This window comes from Poecilia formosa, unplaced genomic scaffold, assembly GCF_000485575.1.
Source record: "Poecilia formosa unplaced genomic scaffold, Poecilia_formosa-5.1.2 Scaffold65, whole genome shotgun sequence".
NCBI lineage: Eukaryota > Metazoa > Chordata > Actinopteri > Cyprinodontiformes > Poeciliidae > Poecilia > Poecilia formosa.
In genome coordinates, this window is record NW_006800004.1 from 2299382 (window position 1) to 2316958 (window position 17577).

The 17577-nt window shown below is 41.0% G+C and overlaps 1 protein-coding gene across 1 annotated transcript in view; it reads left to right on the forward strand.

Moving 5' to 3' along the window:
• barhl2 (BarH-like homeobox 2) overlaps positions 1–1034 on the forward strand; it is a 3571-nt gene extending 2537 nt beyond the window's left edge. The window contains exon 3 of the mRNA XM_007554705.2: positions 337–1034. Coding sequence (XP_007554767.1) covers positions 337–637 — 301 coding nt within the window. The 3' untranslated portion in view covers positions 638–1034. The remainder of the gene's footprint in view (positions 1–336) is intronic.
• Positions 1035–17577: the final 16543 nt, after the last annotated feature.

The window sequence follows — 17577 nt, forward strand, 5'->3', positions numbered from 1 at the left end:
TATAGTATATCTGACACATCGATATGTAACAGTAAAATTTGGTGTGTGTTTGTGTGTGTGTGTGTAAATGTGTTCACCAACCAATCAGAGTGCAGCTTGTATTGATTTGTGTTTAAACAGCTTAGAAACGAACATTTGCTGAAGTTTGGGTTAACCATATATAGTTGGTCTGTGTTTTTTTTTCTTTTTTTTTTTGTTTTCTTTGTGCCTAATTAAACCTTCACTGTACATTCTGGCTGCAGTAATTAGGCCTCTGCATACCAATTAAAGAGGCGTTCAGGGACTCGGTGAGAGTGATTAAATAATTGATCAGCTGGATTTTGATCTGATTTCCAGGACGAAGTGGAAGAGGCAGACGGCGGTCGGTCTGGAGTTGCTGGCTGAAGCAGGAAACTATTCGGCCTTACAGAGAATGTTCCCCTCGCCCTACTTCTACCACCCGAGCCTGCTGGGCACCGTGGACAGCACCACGGCGGCCGCCGCGGCCGCCGCTATGTACAGCAGCATGTACCGGACTCCTTCCGCGCCGCACCCCAGCCTGCAGAGACCTCTGGTCCCGCGGGTGCTCATTCACGGTCTAGGGCCGGGGGGCCAACCGGCGCTAAACCCCCTGCCCGGCACGCCGCATCCGCGATAGAAACATCAACAAAACGAAAACGAGAAAGAGAACCCGCCAAAACAGGACGCTGCTTGAACGCGTGATGTGGGTAAGCGCAAAGGGAGCATCACTGCAGGACTTTAACGCCCCCCGCCCCGCCCGCACCCCCACCCACAAAAAAACACAACAACAAAAACAAAACAACAAAAACAGAACAGAGACAGGTTTATTAAAGACATTCTGCAGGAAGAGTTTCAGTATGGGGGGGGCCCCCACACAGCCGGAGCCCACTCCTCAAGACTCTGGGTCCGGCCCGGACTGCTCATGTCTGATTGTTTGTTTGTCTTTTGTACAAATACACTCACATTAGCAAATAAACTTATAAAGTTTACTAGATGGAGAATACGTGAATGAATAAAAGACGTAATGATACTAATTGAATTGTAAACGCTTCTTGACGACAAGGGATCAAAGCTCCAACCCAGGAGACTCGGCCTGCATCTTCGGTTTTGATCGAATTTGATCGTTTTTATTTCAAATTCCATTTTTTGCACACGCGCCGCGTTTTTGCGAGTTCATATTTCCTCAACATTTTTTTTTTTACTAGTAATTTGTCAGAAGCGGATCAGGGTAAATCTCTTCTTCCTGCAGCATATGCTCCTTTAAGTCGATCCATCCAGAATTAGTGATCGGTGAGCTGCAGGTCACCGTGCGCGGCCTTTCTGTTTCTGCCTAACCACCGGCAGCATGCATATGGATGCGCAGCAGCTGATTGGTGGTGGTGGTGGTGCATGGGGATGAATGGACCCGGAGATGTCGGGCACACACTGGGAATGTGGCCTTGGCTTGGCAGCTGTTCCCTGGGAGCGCAGCAGCAGACAATAAGCCTGAATTTCTCAGCGCAGGGAGAAAAAAAAAATTGAGACAAGACGCCTGCAAGAAAGCATAGGAGGAGGGGGCGGGGTGGGGTGGAGGGGGTGTAGTAATCTGCACATTCTCAATAGCCGTGAGTGAACTTGTTTTTAGTTATTTTTGGGAAGGGGTGAGGAAATAATCCCGTGACGTTTTGTTGCGCTGTTGAAGGTTTTAGTTTTCGGATTATTTTAGTCGCTGCTCGTATTTAAAGTTTTCTGCTTCAAAAACAGACACTTTGATTTGACTGCAGCCCCTCAGATTACGGTGTGAATTAGCGCCTCGGGGTGCGTCTGTTTATGTCACCAATTAAAAAATTATATAATAATAATAATATTTCCAGTGAGGCAAATTGAACTTTGCTGGAATTACAGAGAAAACACAAACATTGCAGAGTAACACCCAGCGACCGAAAACAACACGTATTAATTTTTGTCTTTGTGTTTTTCGGAACATATCTGTTTTTTATTTATTTATTTTTTATTTTTTTGCTGTTTCTTGAGAAAATTTAACCCAATATGTGCGCAAGTCTGCAAATACTCCCTTCGCAGCAGAAAAACGCGCAGGATCAAATTCAGCTCTGCCTTAATTCTTGGAACACATGCCGTCTAAGCCACCTGCTTGTCAGCCGATCTGCGGACACATCTCAGCCAACCACACGAATATTCTCACAAAAAAAAAAGAAAAAAAAAAAGAAAAATGATGATCGGACGCAAAACTAGAAGGATCCCAGAGCGCAGAAAAAGCGAGATGGACTTGAGGATTTTGCAGGATAAACACCTTGCCCCTCTTCTCCTTTCCTCATCCAGAAACTTCGGCCTTGGCGAGCAACGATTGAGTAAAACATCTCGGGCCTCTGTGCAGAGAAACCATCAGCCCCGCCGCACTGACCCCGCAGCTTTCTGCTGCACAGAGCTGCAGCCCTGTGCATGCATGCGTGTTGTTCATATGCATGACTTCTGCGCCATTATTTATTTATTGCGCTCGGCTGGTAGGGAGGAGAGGTGGTGGTGGTGGAGGGTTAGGGGGCGGGGGTGTCGGTGGTTGCAGCGGCTGTTTCCAATTCATTAATAATAGGCTGAGGAGAAGAGTACAGCAGCACTGAATTAATAGGACTGTTACTCGGTGGCTCCAGCTATAATCCATAAAAGCGCGTGTTTGTTTCATCCGCTATATTTAATTAGACAAATATTATTGCGACTGTCATTTTTAACTTGTGAATCAAGTATATTTTTTGGGGAGGGGGCAAATTTATTGTAAAATTAAATTTGAATATATTTTGTTGGACAATTTTATTTATTTATTTTTTTCAAAATATGAGTATTTTCTTATTTAAAAAAAATCCCAATCACTGGTGGAAAATAACAATAATAGTGGGAGAAAAAAAAAGAAAGAAAAAGCAGCATCAGATTTGAATGAAGAGGATTAGGCCTTTTCTTCACCGTGGCGCATATTATCCAGAACAGATGGGCTTTGGAGGCTCGTTTTCTTCCTCTGCCTCGAGGAACCTTGTTGGGGACTTTAATTGCCACTTTTTCCAACTGATGTAATGGTGGGGCATCTTTTTTCATTACAATAATGAGGTAACACTTGCTCTCCTTGGCCTCTCGTTATCACATCTCCTGCATCACTCACTAAACACCAAATTTAACCCCCCACCACCAGCAGCACCAGCAGTCGCAATCAAAGGAAGGAAGGAAAGAGAAAACCGTCGCACTAATTTTGCATGTGCAACAAGACGCTGTTTTATGCGTGAATCTGCGGGAGGAACCGTTCGTCATACAGGCTGCAGGACCTTTAAGAAGGCAGAAAACTGAAAAGCCTAACTTCTAGACAGACGCCAGCATCGCGGGTTAACCAGAAAACAAAACAAACAACAAAAAAAAAATGGTGAAACATTTTTCATGTGTTTGTTGTAGATTTTAATATTTCTGTGTTGAAATCCTGTAAGTTTTTCAGCTAAGAGGCACGTAAACGTGTTAAATTACAATTAATATTCCAGCAATTTAATTTAATTCCAACAAATTAAAAATAATATATTTGCTCTTTTCCCTCCAATGAAAAAAACTGAATAAAAACCAAGAAATCTGGTGATTTTGAAACATTACAACAGAAATAAACTTTTTGAATTTCTTTTTCTGGCACCCAGCTGAGCTAGCTTCTGATAATCAAGCAACCCAGATGCTAACTTTAACACTACCGCTCCAAACTAGCTAAAGCTGGATGCTAGCTTAAAGGTTAGCATCCGGACTAACTAAAATAAAAACTACTTGCTTATACCAGCCTTACATCATCAGGCAAGTCCAATGAGATTCACTGTTGACTGAACCGAGTTCTTCAGTTCAGCTGTGGTCCAAATGTTTAGGGAAGAATTATTAACAAAACAAAGTAAAGAATCTTGTTAGATTTTTAGCCATCAAAAAAACAGTAGATTTACAAAGTGCTTGATTAAGTGATTACTATGGCTAATATATAACATCCTCCAAAATTCATTTTTACAGTGCATGTAGCAGGTTGACAGTTCTCATAATTCTTTACATACAAATATAGGTTCTTACTTTATTATCAAGTGGGACCTCTTCACCAAACCCATCAGCCTTCAGCAATGAGCTTAAAATTAAACATAAAATTCATTTTAAAAAGCAATAAACATTTTCACAGAAAGAACAAACCCACATGTAGCAGGAAAAGTCTTTAATAATTTCCACTAATGTTTAAAATGCATAATTTTTACAGGTCTTAAGAAACTGATTAAGTTCCAACTTTAAAGTCACGTTAGTTTATGTTAATTGCTTCAAATCTAATTAATCAGATGCCCTTCCACTGGATATAATAATTAAACAAAGTCCTATTTTATTTTATGGCATTATATTCTTCCTGTCTTCAAGTTTGATATTCAAAGACATCAGCTGAGCCCCATGGGGTAAGCATGATTTGCCCCCTGCTGTTTTGGGGCAAATATGCCACTTGTACATGTCAAGGAAAAACTTTTGTAGCTTGAAAGTTGAGATCACAGACTTTTAGTTCACTGGTCTTCTTTAAAAGCACATTTTTAAATCAGAACAGCAAAAACAAAGAAGATTAAAACAAATCAATAATAAAAAAAAGTCAGCCGTGGATGCTGTTAAATTAACCTAAAATGGGTTCACAAGATCCTGTTCTACCCAGGGACTCGTGGAACCTTGCTCCGGCTCTGCATTTGCCATCAACCACTCGCCATGTACCACAGGATTACAAATGTTATTTGCAAACTGTTAAACTTGCTCATTTTGTTCCTTGTGCATGTTTAGGTAGCTAGTGAGTCAACAATGTCAACATATTTTTGAAAACTGTTCATTAATTTCGTAGTTGTATTTTGCAAACCCAAGAATAGACATAAGCAGCAGCAAAACTAACCATGACTTGTGACTGTTAAACTATCAAACTAAAAACCTCCTTTTAATACAGTATCAATACTTATGAATCTTACATAAATTAAATTTACATTTAAAACAATTTGAAATTCAAATGTAATTTTTCAAAATCTGGGTTATTTAAAATCCAGAGCTTTTAAGAAATTATAATGTTCGCAAAATCTTGAATTCCAAATAAGGTTTAGAAAATGCTTAAGCTTCCTTTAATGGCAGCTCAATGTTGATAAAATTAACTAAAATCTCCTCCCCAAACAAACAAGATACTTCTGGTAGAAAACATAAGATCTCTTGGGGGGCCCCCTTCTGGTCTGGGGGACCTAAGCAGCCGTTTCTTTCGCTTGTGCCTTGAACCAGCTGTGCTTGAATAAATGACTGAGCGAAAAATAAACTATTTTATCAAACATTGCAATTCCATGCTCTGATATAACCCAATAATAAACAGGGTTTTTTTTTGGTTAACCTGTTATTCTCCAACAGTCTAACAGGTGAGAGTGCTGAGTGCTATCCTCTCCAACCAAAACGGCCATCTGCAGCAGACCTGCCTGAGTGATGCCACATGGCTGCGACACATCACAGTTTAAATGGCCTCATCATTTCAGCAAATCCAGCCAGTTTCCCCCTCACTCTCTTTCTCTCTCTCTCTCTCTCTTTTTGTCAAGTGACAGGACAGCTGATGGCAGAGAAGCTCCGCTACCTTTCAAGTTTCAACCAGGCGTCGTCACATGCGACCGCACAAGCAAGGAGGGAGAGAGAGAGAGAAAAAAAAGAGTCTGTCAGCAATGATGTCAAAAGCTTCAATTTTTACAGAGCAATTAGGGGTTTCATCACAGCGGAGTGATGTCAGAATTCATTATGGCTCAGCAATGGCTAATTGCTTCAAGGTTAAAGTAACAGATCTGACGGCATTGTATTTTAAGTGACAGGCTCAGATTCTGGTTGCCGTATCGCAGAGCACAGCTCTGACGTGGAGGGAGTATGTTCAGGAGGATGTGGTTGGAATTGCTCCACATTAGGAGGGATGCTGGTGAGAATAGAGCAGTGGTTTTCAGAAATGAAGAAGGAAGAAAAAAAAACAGAGAGGCACCGATGTTTGGATCCATGTCTGTGTGGAGAATCAAAGGCCAATGTAGTGGAAACTCTTTGAGTTGTCTGTCTAGTCAATATAGAAAATAAGAGGGGATAGAAAATCAATTTTTATTCAGATTTTGCACCTGTCTCAGGTTCCCATCAAAAGTTTTCCTTTTTAGATGTCTTATATAAATTAAGAGTTATCTTGTTTTGAGCCATGTTATACCTTCCACACTGTTATCCTTAAAATCCTTGATAAACTTTGGATTCTTTCCTTGTTCAAACATTTTGCATCAGAAAAGATTGAATGGTTTACTGTGCAGTATTTCAAGAAAAGAAGACAAATATGAGAGAAAACATGTCAAGAATGTCATGTTTAACCCAGTCTGGACATGTTTAGAGATCATTGACCTGAGGGAACCGTATCCAGGTTTCAGCTGTCCAGCTGTCTGTCTAGAGGTCAAGCTAAAGAATTTGCACTTAGTTCATCTTCTTCATTAAAACATTTACTTTTTGCTCCAGCACTGGCAGTAGAAGAACTTCCCAGCATGTTACTATCACCACCATGCTTAATAGTTGGCACAGTACTGATGTTTAAAAGTCTCTCCTTGGTCCCTACAAACATTCTTGGTCTTTGTGGCCTGATTGTTAAATCTTTGTCTCACCTCACAGTAAAATGTTTCAACCAAATGAATTGGGCTTGTCCATGTGGACAGCTGACTTTTCTGTTTTCAGAAACTGCTCGCCTTGTGGGAACCTAGATCTTATTCTCTGCAGACAGTGACCCCAGGGTTCCAGCAGGTTCTACTTCCTGGAAAGTGTGACCCTTCAAGGTTCCTGGATTCTTTCTTTCTTTTTCAAGATTTTTTGGGATTAGTGGCCTTTACAGAAAATCTGGAAAGAGGGTGTAAAGAGAGGAGAAAGACATGCCGGACATGGCTTGAGAGCGAAGACCGAACCCAGGACAAATGCTCCTGTGTCTCTGGTGCGTTTTATCTACCAAATGAAAATCTCAGTGACCGATTCCTGGTTTATTTCTGAACGTTACAGATCTACAGTCTTCCTTATCTCCACTCTTTGAGCAAAGGAAAATTAATGGCACTCCTGCAGTAGCTGCATTGTAAACACCAGCCAACGTCTTTGTGCCAAGGTATTTCAGTTTCACAAGCTGCAATTTTCTTTTGAACATGTCAGAAATGCTCTACAAAAGAAATCTGTCAATTGGCAGATTTTAGGTTAATGGGTTTTTCTTGATTTTTCTTCGGTGTGTGTTCATGGTTTTTTTTGTCATGTGTGTCTCTGTTTACCTGTGATGTACCTCTGACCTGTACAGGGTGTATCCCGCCTCTCACCCAATGACTCCTAGAGTCAGGGACCAGGCCCCCCATGAGACTGAAAGGATACGCATGTAGAGACAATGGACAGATGGATAACTTGAGAGTTACAATCCACAGAAAAATCCACAAATAGGTGAAGCTACGAAAACTGGTCTGTGAACCGGTGGAGGTCTGCTGGGGTGCACATCCAGGCCAGTGAACTGGATGTAAAAGATTCAGTCTGCAAGCAGCTATTAGATCTAGGAAAGGCAATAGAGAGTGACGCTGGAGGTGTTTTGATTGGAGCAACAGTGCTATTATCCAGTTAAAACAAGGAGTGAACCTAAGACATAGCATTACATTGACAAAAACAGCTGGTATGGGTCGCCTTGTGAAGTGGGCTGAGTGAATATGTTGCGTGGCCTACTGAGCAACGGCATGAAACAACCACCAAGCCCCAAGCAAAACCAAAATACACGCCAGTCAAATTCTGTCAGGTACTGTACGATGCTTCTGGAACTGTTCCACTCAAGACCTTAACAGTGAGGTGTGGCACTCCTTCTAGGCCTTCCATCTGTTTGTGAACATTTTTATTCATCACTTTGTTCAGTGAACGTTAACAGGAAGGTGTTAATTTACTTGCTTGCAACTTCAGCAATGAAATCATCCTCTGATACTCATTCGATCTGCCCATTTGGTGACTTCAGCCTTATCCTGGGTGACGCAGTGCTCTCCCCTATAGGGTTGGTGACTGATAATAAAAACTGTAATAAAAACCATCAGAAACACAACATTTTCTGATGGTTTGCAGCGTGACCCTTGACTGGTGAATGAAAGTTTTAGGGGAGTGATCTTACAAGAGTCCTGCAACTTTTAGGTGTGTGACATGTCTTACACACTTGAATTAAACAGTCAAACTGCCTCACTACCATGCAGTCCAGCTCGATAGAGCTCTACTAATGAGCAGAGCTCTTTACTTCAGGTGTGCTGAAGCAGAGAGACATCTAGAAGTTGCAGAAGACCAGTCCTTGAGGAGTTTGAGACTTGGGGTCTGGCAGCAGTAAGGAAAGAAGGGAAATGGCTCTAACTTCCATCTCAACGTTGTATTTGAACTTCATCACATGTCACAAACTCAGTTTATCAGAGAAATGAACTATGGAGCAGAGAGCCACTGAAGTAATTTCTTTTTAAATGAGCACTTGTTTATCCTCAGCTGCCCCCCACACACACCTCCCCTTCCTCCTAAAGTGGAATACCTGATCCTTTGAACTGATTGTTTGTTTAACCGCTGCTGGGATTCGAGCATCCCTGAGGTCTGAGTAGTGTTGATCTAAGGTTGGATTTGAAATAGCCTAATGAGGAACTCTTTGGATAATTAGCTGGAATGCTGGTGGATAATTTGCGTTCTTCTGCACCTCGTACGAGCAAGATGGCGGGGAGGAGGGGTGGATGATGAAAGAATAGAGAGAACAGGGTTAATGAAAATTAGCATGTCAAGTTGGTTCTTACCTTTTTCCTTCTTTCTCTTTTGTTCTTAAGCTACTTCATAGATGATGTAACAGGACAATTAGTGGTGCAGTGCTTTTGAGGAGGACGGTCGCCGCCCTTGCAACATCATCAGCCAATACTGCAGTAATTAAGAGGATGGAAGGTGTCTGGAAGTGAGGTCCAGCAGGGAATGAGGAGGTGGCAGAGAGCCTATTGGGAGAAAAAGTCTTCCTACCCCCTCTGAGCTCCCTCTCTGCCCCCTTCCCACTTCTGGGCTCACTTGGCAGTCAGTGGGAGACCACAAACGGGAGCTGTGACCAGTTCAGACAATCATACAAGTTTGGACTGGTCCAGATGAGCCACCAGTTAATTTCTTGTCTGATGGTTTTCACAGACGTTTGGCCCACAGTGAGCATGCGTACATCAGACACAAAGGAAAAGACTCATGCCGAGGCGTCCCAGGAGGACATGGCAACGCTTTATGAAAGCATAAATAAGTTATTTATCCCGTTTAATTTGAGTATTTTAAAGGTTAACAGTAGCTGCGCTTCCATTGCAAATATGTACAAATCTCTTGTGTATATTCTGCTAATATTGAAAAAACACAATTTTGCAACTGGGACATTTCCATGAAATAAGAAATGAAATTAAAATCTGGTTGACATGATAAGTCATTAAAAATCATGGCAGTGTCGGATGTAAACAGTTACATGAGATATATTCATAATTCAACTATGAATTCATCTATCAGCCAATCAGAGGAGACGTTGGTGTCTTATTTAAGTGTTCAAGCAACAAGACCCACTACAAGGAAGTGAAATTGTCATAGGAGATTTTACAGAAGAGATATGGATTCAACACATTGGAATGGGATGCTGAACATTGTCCGAAAAAAAAACAAACAAAAAAAAACAACCCAAAACCAAACCATTATCCTCCAACTACTTCTTCCTTTTTGTCGTTTTCTGCAGTAGTAACATCCGGCTGTTGATCACGTGATGTCTGTGATGTGAAAAAAGCGGTTTTGCGAAATGTATCTATTTCAACATGGCCGAAGAACCACCCCATCTTAGCGCAAAAAATTTTTATAGAAAAACTGGAGTTTTTTCAAAATTGACACGTTTCCATTAACCAAATTTAATTTCAATTTGTGCAATTATATGGTTAATGGAAAGGCAGCTGGTGTGTGGCAGCAGAAAGAAGGTAGCACTCCAGTCTGATTGAGATTCTCCGGGTGTCTGATGGCAGTTTAATGCAGCACACAAAGAAATGGGCCCGGAGCCGGATCCAGTTCCAGTGTTCAGTAAATTGAGTGTGATGCCTTTAACCTCATTTCCATCGCAGTGTTTGTTTTTGTTTGGAATCGCAGGAATGAAGCGACAACGAGTGCTTGCTTGAGGTTGTGTTGTGGCACAGTTAATTACATCTGAAATCAGGGCCGTCTCCCAATCAGCCTGGTGAAGAGAGGCGGTGAGAGTGGCACAGGGTTCAAGGAGAAGGACTCACAGAAGCACCTGAGATGTGCCTGCAGTGGCCTGCCGAGGGGCAGCCTGTGTTTGGGGGTCTGTGCCAAACACCGTCTGTTCTTACTCAGTGCATTCCATCTGCAGTGGAAGTTGTTAAATTCAGCTGGGTTTCTACATATTTCCCAACCATCATCTCCTGCAGAACCTTTTTACTCATGTAAGTACGTTTCTAACGTCCTATAACTTTGTCTTCTTCTTCACTCCATTCGCTGTCTGAATGTGAGCCACGCTGCCCTCATGCCTGCTGGTTGCTATGCTCCATTTGCTGCATTTGGATATGAATCTGCAAGTTCCCAGATGACAAAATATGCATGAAATCAACACAGAACATAAAGAGACGGCTCCATTTGTATGTGTCTGTGTGTCTAACAATAAAGCATAGAATTGAAACCTGATGTTTACATACAGGATACAAAACAAATTCTATAAAATATTCTTGTTAAGTTTTCTGGCATTTAGCAATTAATTTTGGTGATTACAACTGAGCTAAATCAATTGAAGTTTTGTCTGACTTAATATCAGACAGTGAGGATGTGAATGTGTGAATCTGTGTGAATGTGCGTTTTTATTCTGTGTATATAAATATATGGTTCCAACTGTAAATTGGCCCCCAGGGGCCTTAAAAAACTACCTTTACTTTAAGGTCCTTCTTATATGTCAACCACAACTTTCAGTATGTGTAATTGTGATAGACCAAGACAAAGTCATTTTTTTATGTAGATGAAAGATGATTCAGTTTTAAAAATAATGAAAAGTACGGTGAACGTTTTATATTCAACTTCCAATCTTTCAGGGATAAATCTCTACCAGCATGGCACATCAGCCTGAATGGAGAACATTCATCTTTCTATCAATTATATTAGTTTTCCTATTCCATGGGGGATGCCTTCCCCCATGCTGTGGGGAAACCATCACCACAGCATGTTGCTGCCATTTCACATGTAGGCAGAAATGCTAACTGTTGGTTTCATTTGACGTTAATTTATTCACTCATGATCTCTAACCAACTTTTGAGAACACATAAATTTATTCTGAGATCAAATGGAGCTCAACATTTTACAAAGTATTTTGGCCTAGTTTATAGTCCAAATATCTAAGTACAATTGAAATGAGACAAAACTAACGGGTAACTTTTCAGCAAGATATACAAGGTTGTCTTAAGTAAATAATTCTTGAAAATAGATTAAAAAGTACCAGTTGCATCGGCAGATTATTCCACTTATAGCAAAACATTTTTTCCAGTTACAAGTGACAAAAAAATTGCCAGTGAAGCGACTATTAGGAAAAGTTCAGTGAGTATGGGAGCCTTTGCAACAGCAGTGCAACCATACAAATTGCTACACATGTGCACACTCAGTTAAGAACGCTAAAAGCGCTGCAAAATGAATAAAGGGGGATCAGATCAGAAAGCGCATCAGGACGGCGCGTGAAACAATATCTGTGTTTTCCACAGGCAGCTGGATTTAAACAGCGCTTTTCCAGGGACAAAACTGGCCTGCTTTCTCTGCATTAACTAAGGGTGCAGGCTTTTTAGAAGGTTATTTTCCCTGTAGCCACACAAAGCAGCTACCCCCCTAGTTGAAGCGATTTGCTGTTCACAATGCCCCAGCTTAACCAGCTAGGTCAGGTCAAGTTGACTTAAACAATAGAGACTTTAGTGCCTCACCCAAAAGCACAAAGTGTCGCCGAAACAAAGCCGCTCGCTGCAAGTGGAGCAAACATTTCATAAAGTCGTGGCCTCAGTCTATAAATGTCCCGTCTAATCTTTTAATTCTCATCAAGCAGTGCTTTCATCCATTCTACTGCTTAAAAAAAAGGAATCAATATTTTGGAAAATGCTGAACTAAATGGTTTTCTACTGGCTTGGTCATTTTAACGGCGTTTTCTTACAGATGCAGTAAAAAGCTGCTCAAATGAGCTCGTATTTTGGGTTATTAGTGATAATATTGAACAGTTTGTTCCAGAGTGGAATTACTATTCACCACAGAACTGCAATTAAGAAAAACAGAAAACATTGGATGCCCAATTTTCAGTTTCTTGTGGATTTTCTTCAACTAAAATTTGGTTAAATGTCCCTCAGTGAGCAGCATCTGGACCTCTGTAATCATCAAAAAGCCTCTAGCATTGTCCTGGCTGGATATTCTCTGGAAGAACTGTTGAATTCAGTTTATTTATTAAAATTTTAATAAAAGCCCAACCAAGGACTGGCTCTGAAAATTAGTTCATGGCTAGAAAACCTTTGTAAAAAAAAAAAAAAAAATGGTTGCTTTGTTTTTATTATTTACTGTGACGTCCTTGATTAAATAAATAGATTGAATTGAAATAGGTTTTCTGGCACAGAAATTACTTTTAAGCATTGTCCATAAAATGTCAGTTGGGTTTAGCCTGGAGCGTTGTTGAAACCATCCAGAAGGTTTTTGTTGTCATTCCAAAACTATTTATGATGAATGTTAGTGATGTTTGTTCTGGGTTTCCACACTTCCCAACAGATGCAAATCAGGTTATCTTTGTCTAATGCCATTAATATGATCATTTGAAACATCCGTCCATTATTTTCAGGTAAATTATAGAAACCTCTGCTTACTGCTTACTTGCTAAATACAACTCTCCCTTAAAAGTTTACTTTTTGGATTACAGGAAACAGGAGTACCCAGAGAGAACCAACACATGCATGAGAAGAACATGTAGACTCCATCAGAAAGATCCCAGGCTGGGATGTGAACCCAGGACTTTCTTGCTTAAAGGACAACTGGTGCAGTTGCTGTCAACTGCACCAGTATTTAACACTTTTTAGGTGAGGAAAAAAGATGTTAACAGAGGAAATCTGAAACAATTTAAATTGCTCAAAACTACCTCATAACCCCCTTCAAAAAAGTTTAAAACACTATCTTTATTTTTATCATGAATAAACTGAACTCAGTCTTCCCTAACCAGCAAAATGTATAGGTGTGGGATGGACGGTCTTACAATGTTTTGAGACAAAGAAACGCATAAAATTTTAGAACATGGAGGAATTTTTTCTCATAAAAGGAAAAAGTCTGTTTTTGGAGCGAGTACATTCTTTTTTATGATTAATATTAAGGTACTATCGACCTAAAACAAGTTCTTATATCATGCTGAAATTGTACTTGTGAGTTAGCTTTGTCTTATTTTAAATGTACTAAAACATTTGCACAAGAAACTAGACAAGAAAAAAAAACTTGGAAAGGTTTTGTGTTTTTGCAGTGTAGCCACTTCTCAAGGAAAAACTGGGTTACAAATTTACACCATATCTTTGTCTTCTTTAATTTTTTGAAAACTTGATTTTGTTATTTTGTTAGGCAGCATGGTACTGACTGTTACTGACCTCCTGCCCCCACCCCTTTTTGACGCCCCTGGCTGACTCTCTTGGGCCGAATGATCGTCCTATTCCAACGTTCAGTGAAGCCTGTGACTTTTATCATATATATTGTAATACCACAGCAGTCACCTGCTCAATTACAATAAATGGGTAGAGGCCCAATTATAGCCGGACATGTGTGTAATAACAGGGAGATAATTGCAGTGTTTGCTGTATCCGCTTTAAGAGCCACCAGCGATGTCTTCAGTCAGCTGCTGCTCGGAAAACCCGTTTCAGCCGTCTCGTTCTAGCTGCCACACAGCACAGGAAGCCTCTGGTTACAGTGGGTTGTGAACTGTAATATCAGGTACGGTGTATGTGGAATATTAACTAACAAACAGCTAAGTGTCGCCGCCATATGCCTGTATGTTGCCATTCAAAGAATCCGTCAGCCCGAGTCTGTGTACGTCCTTCACGCATCACGGACGCGCGCGCACGTCAACACCTTGGGGAATACAAAAGGTCTTCCAGCAGCTACTACACACACATACACGCACACACACACAGAGACTGCGCTATAGCAGGAGATGAACATCTGATTTGTCACATTTGAAACGCTAATGTTTAAACCAAAAGGAAGAGCACACAGTAATGTGTTCATTCATCTGCATAAACACCACCTGTCCCGGCGCAGACAACTCCTCAAGCAGCGAAAGTTTAGCAGCAGCCGGCGCGGCGAGCCAATCAGTGCGGGCCCAGCTGTGGTTTCACAAACCCGTAGCGTTTTCAAGTGTCAGAAAGCGCTCTGAGTACCGTCGGTGGTGCTGGAGAGAGAATACTTTCATTTCATGTCAACCGCCAGCGAGACGAATAGGCGACACGATAACAACAAGAAAACAGGGCGAGCCATCACGATTGACATCCAAAGGTAATTTATGCTGGCCCTTTATTTACTCACGCGGCTTCCATATACGCAGCGAGAGTTGTTCTTGAAGGCTAATTTGGAGCATCTTTGGCATATTGCAGGCCTCTCTCTCCTTAAGAATTCCCATCATTTGTCTGAGGCAGGAGCAACGCGTTATCAAAATCCAGAACAGCATTGATCACCTCGCCTCTTTTTTCTTCTTTTTTTTATTATCAACCCAGCAACAGCTCCTTAGTTTCAGAGCTTTTGTTTGTTTGTTTTTTCTTTTCTCCAACAGTGACAGTTACCGTCTTGACTCCTTTCCACGAGCGTAGTGTGGCATGTTCCTCAAATGGTGTTTGTAATGAGAAGGGAAGCTTGGCTGCCATGACACCTCTTGAGCTGCTTGAGAGGGACGAATGCTTGTAGTTAGTTTTGATGGCTAAGGGGAGAATGATATCTGGTGGTGTTATTTAAAAAAATTACCAAACATTCAAAGGGCAGTCTTGATAACATTCAGGATTTTTTAAAGGCTTTTTCACCAAGTAGAAGTCACTTGTTTGTTTTGACCACAACTTTTGTTTTTTGCTTGCTTGCTAAATACAACTCAAGTATTTGTTGCTTTTAAAAGATGCACCAGAAAATCCTTTATCACAGTTCAGGTAATGGTCACTTCTTTCATGTAGCCCACTTTCCACAAGTGTCACATGTTCCTCAAATGGTGTTTGTAATGAGAAAAAAAGCTCACCCACCATGATACCTCTTGACACTTGGGAGGAATGCTTGCTGTTAGTTTGGATGATTAATGTTTCACACAGCAAGATTTTAAAATATGCAGATTTTTAAAACCTCGGAGACGACACACATGACAATTAAAAAATCTGAAGTGGAACAGGTTGGTAATAGGTGTCAACGGCAGGAGCAACACTGAACACAAACAGATTTCATTCACCAATATTTAAACTTCAAACAGGAAACCAAACATTTTAGTTCAGCTTAAACAAACATGGTCGTCTGGGAAGAAGCAGTGACAATAGTTTGTGGACTATCTTTAACAGAGAATAATCAATGCAAAGATGCAAAGAGTCTTTTTGGTGTTCGATTGTGCATTCGGACCCCAAACAAACCGGACTTCCCAGGTGATTAGATTAGAGTTCGATTAAAGTGGACTAATCAGGGCTGATGTGAATGCATCCTTAGATCCCACTTTGTCTTTCTGTCACCTTGCTTTATGGTTGACTAAATGTCACCTTAAACAAGTCGTGCTCTCCTTTGTCCTCGACAAACAGAGGGATTGGACCAATGTCTTGCGATATTAGACCAAGACATCCAACATGTTGAATATACCCGATATTTGATGACAGTGGGTCCCAACATCCTTCTGAATGGACCGGGCCACTCTTAGCACATCATATGCGGCAGGAAGATCTCTTAAGCCATCCTGATAATCTGGATGTCTTTAAGGTTGTCGAAAAGGGGAAATTGGGACAAAAAATCTGCTTAAAAGAATTGCCTTGTGAATTAGATGTCAAGGCATAAGATGACAATAACATCAGCCATTGACATTATTTTAAGAAATTACCAAAGAGCTGTGTAGTCTTGATTACATTCATGATTTTTTTTAAGGCCTTCGGAATTCACCAAATAGAAGTCATCTGTTCCTTTTGACTGCAACATTTTTTCTGCTTATTTGCTAAATGCAATTCAATTATTTGTTGCTTTTAAAAGATGCACTGAGAAATCTTTCATCGCAGTTTAGGTAATGGTCACTTCTTTCAAGTAGCCCACTTTCGGGAGAAGCTTTTAGAGGTCCAATTGTGGGTAAGTCTACTGTCACCAAAATCATAGGATGGATCCGCGGGGGGAAGAAAGGCCCAATTAGAGATCATTTGGCAAAGAAGCTTTCGATTGCTTTCACTCTGGTATTATTTGCTCTTTTGTTGACCTCTGCTGAGAGCAAAGGCGGATTCTCTGACGGCCAGAAGAGGGGCCGCCGCCGCCACGCTGTTCTTTCATCTGGCATTGTGAGAGCACAAGTGCCTGCGTCCGCCGACCACTTTAATCAACTTAATGCAACTGATACAGCCTGTTGTTACGAGACTCCTGCACAATTCAAAGAGGCCCACAGATGGGTAACACCACTGCGGAGGCTTTTTTGCCCCGAACCTCTGCTGCCAACAAGTGCTATGGGGGTTAGAGACAGAGGAACAAGGAAGATGGGGGTCATGGGACAGGCAGACATCACTCAGACAAGCTGTCTGCTCGTGCCATGCTGGTTCCTCTCAACAATCCCTCCATATCCACATCTTTACAAGGGCTACACAAGCACATCTGATATGAAATGTGGGTGATGGACCTTTGTTTAGTTCAAAGGTTTATACCTCTTTATTCCTAAGTCCCTTTGTGAATCCTCACTCTCTGAAATATGTATAACTGTCCTTTTTATTCCAGTCATCTGAGGGAGAAATCAAAGCCCGAAGTTTCTGAGAGAAGCAGTTTGAAATGTCCATACGGTGTCAGCTTTTCCTAACCTGCTACCTTCCGCCGAACCCTTCTGCGACCTTCGGAAAACCGTCCGTTTTTTTTTTTTTTTTTTCCTGCCCCTTCACAACTCAAACCAAATGAATACAGAACTCAAAGGATAGGATCTGTCCAGTTTACTTTCATTGCATTGAAAATAGTCACACCATATGGTGGGTTGTTAAGGTGTTCTGACCCTCTGAGCCTTTTGTCTCATTACAAACATGATTTTATATCATAGAGCAACACAGAGTGGTGTACACTTAAAAAGAGGATAGAAAGGTTAACATTGCTTTCAAAATGCAAAAAAATATGAATTCAGACTGAACATTGTTTATTTTTCTTTGCCTCAGGTTTTCAATTGGACTTAGCAGTTTTAACCGTTTGCGCGTACAATACTTTGTAGAAGTCTGGTGGACCTGCTGACTTTAAAGGTTGGATTTTCAATGTTCTAACCCCCTACAAAAATAAGTACAAATCTAGTTATTTAATTTAACTGCAAAACAAATACAT